Source organism: Polistes canadensis, unplaced genomic scaffold (genome assembly GCF_001313835.1).
Source record: "Polistes canadensis isolate GaletaPanama2010 unplaced genomic scaffold, ASM131383v1 scaffold_19, whole genome shotgun sequence".
Classification (NCBI taxonomy): Eukaryota; Metazoa; Arthropoda; class Insecta; order Hymenoptera; family Vespidae; genus Polistes; species Polistes canadensis.
Genome location: NW_014569566.1, coordinates 755,797 through 757,264, shown reverse-complemented (window position 1 = coordinate 757,264; position 1,468 = coordinate 755,797). Strand labels below are relative to the sequence as shown.

Here is a 1,468-nt window from a genome sequence, read left to right as displayed (position 1 = left end):
TTTAAATATATTTCAATTTAAAAAGTAGCGCGTGCTATTGTCGAAAAATTTTCGTTACCGATTCATGGTAAAGTAGAAGTTACTTACCATCGATGTAATAGAAGTGTACTATTACCTACATTTATTTTTATATATTGTCGATAACACAGTTAGTAAATTTTATTGTAAGACGCGTTCATTCTATCAAATATTTTGTTTATGGTTTAATATGTCGCGGTCATGAAAAGAAACATTTTTTGAATAAACTTAAAGTATGCTATGAAAAAACTAAACATGGCGGATGAAGATGTAAATGGAGATTCAGATGAGGTACAGCAAGAAAAATCACAGAAAAAAGCTGCCAAATATGATAGCGGTGCTGCAGATTTGGAAAGGGTTACCGATTACGCGGAGGAGAAGGAAATATCCTCATCCGACGGATTTTCATGCGTAAGTTACATTCTAACCATTTCACATTTTCCATCCACGTGTTTTACTGTTATTTGTTATGATTCCATTAATAGTATATTAACATATATAAATATATCAAAAATTACCTCGTATTGTATTATTCGTTGCTTCAAATACACCTATAAACTGTTAGTTTGTTCCAAAGTGATCTACAAATCAAAAACAATGAAGCTAACCTAAAAAAACGAGAGAGTATTTTTGTTTGAATGCATAAGAATTGTAACAAAAGAAAAAAATAAACACAAAATTTAAACAAATTTCTAACCAGGCACTCAGTATAATTGGTGATCGACGTAACAAAGAAGCTGCTGAAAAGAAAGCAAAGGAGAAGGAACTTCTAAAGGTTTCCATCAAAAAGGAAGATGTTGATCTCATTGTAAGCAATTGCATTGGACTAATACATTACATATTTTCATACATAACTTTTCTTGCCATTGATTAATCTGTAAAACACTTATAAGGATACCACGTTTATTATTATTACAGATGAAAGAAATGGAAATAAATCGTCACTTAGCAGAACAAACGCTCAGAGAACACAGGGGTGATGTCGTTGAAGCTCTGATAACATTAACGAATTGACTGAATAGTGTGCTACTTAGCACAAATATTTCATCACAATTTCAAAAATTCCGATTGTAAAATATTAAATATAGAAGATTGCTATGAGAGTTTCAATAATTAATATTTATTAATATAACTTACAAAATATACATTGTACCTATGCGACACATTATTATTATTATTATTAATATTATTATTATTATTATTATTATAATATTATTTTTTAATTGCCCTTTGAGATAATTTATCTTTTAGCTCTCTCACTTTCACTCTTACTCTCTTTCTCTCTCTCTCTATTTCTATAATTTTTACATACATAAGATATACGTGCGAATATCTGCAACATTTATTGTCAAATTAGTTTTATCTTCTTTTTTTCTTTTTATTTTCTTTTTTAGTTTTATTCTCATTTTTACCGATAATAATTAATAATATAACTATTAGAGATTAATCT

At 28.3% G+C, this 1,468-nt stretch overlaps 1 protein-coding gene across 1 annotated transcript; it reads left to right on the top strand.

Annotated features, from left to right (window-relative positions):
* The first annotated feature begins 200 nt into the window (after positions 1-200).
* LOC106793848 (huntingtin-interacting protein K) lies at positions 201-1,183 on the top strand. The gene is made up of 3 exons (XM_014761093.1): positions 201-429; positions 719-826; positions 937-1,183. Exons 1-3 carry the CDS (start codon positions 259-261, stop codon positions 1,030-1,032), a joined length of 375 nt encoding a protein of 124 aa, XP_014616579.1. The 5' UTR covers positions 201-258; the 3' UTR covers positions 1,033-1,183.
* Positions 1,184-1,468: the final 285 nt, after the last annotated feature.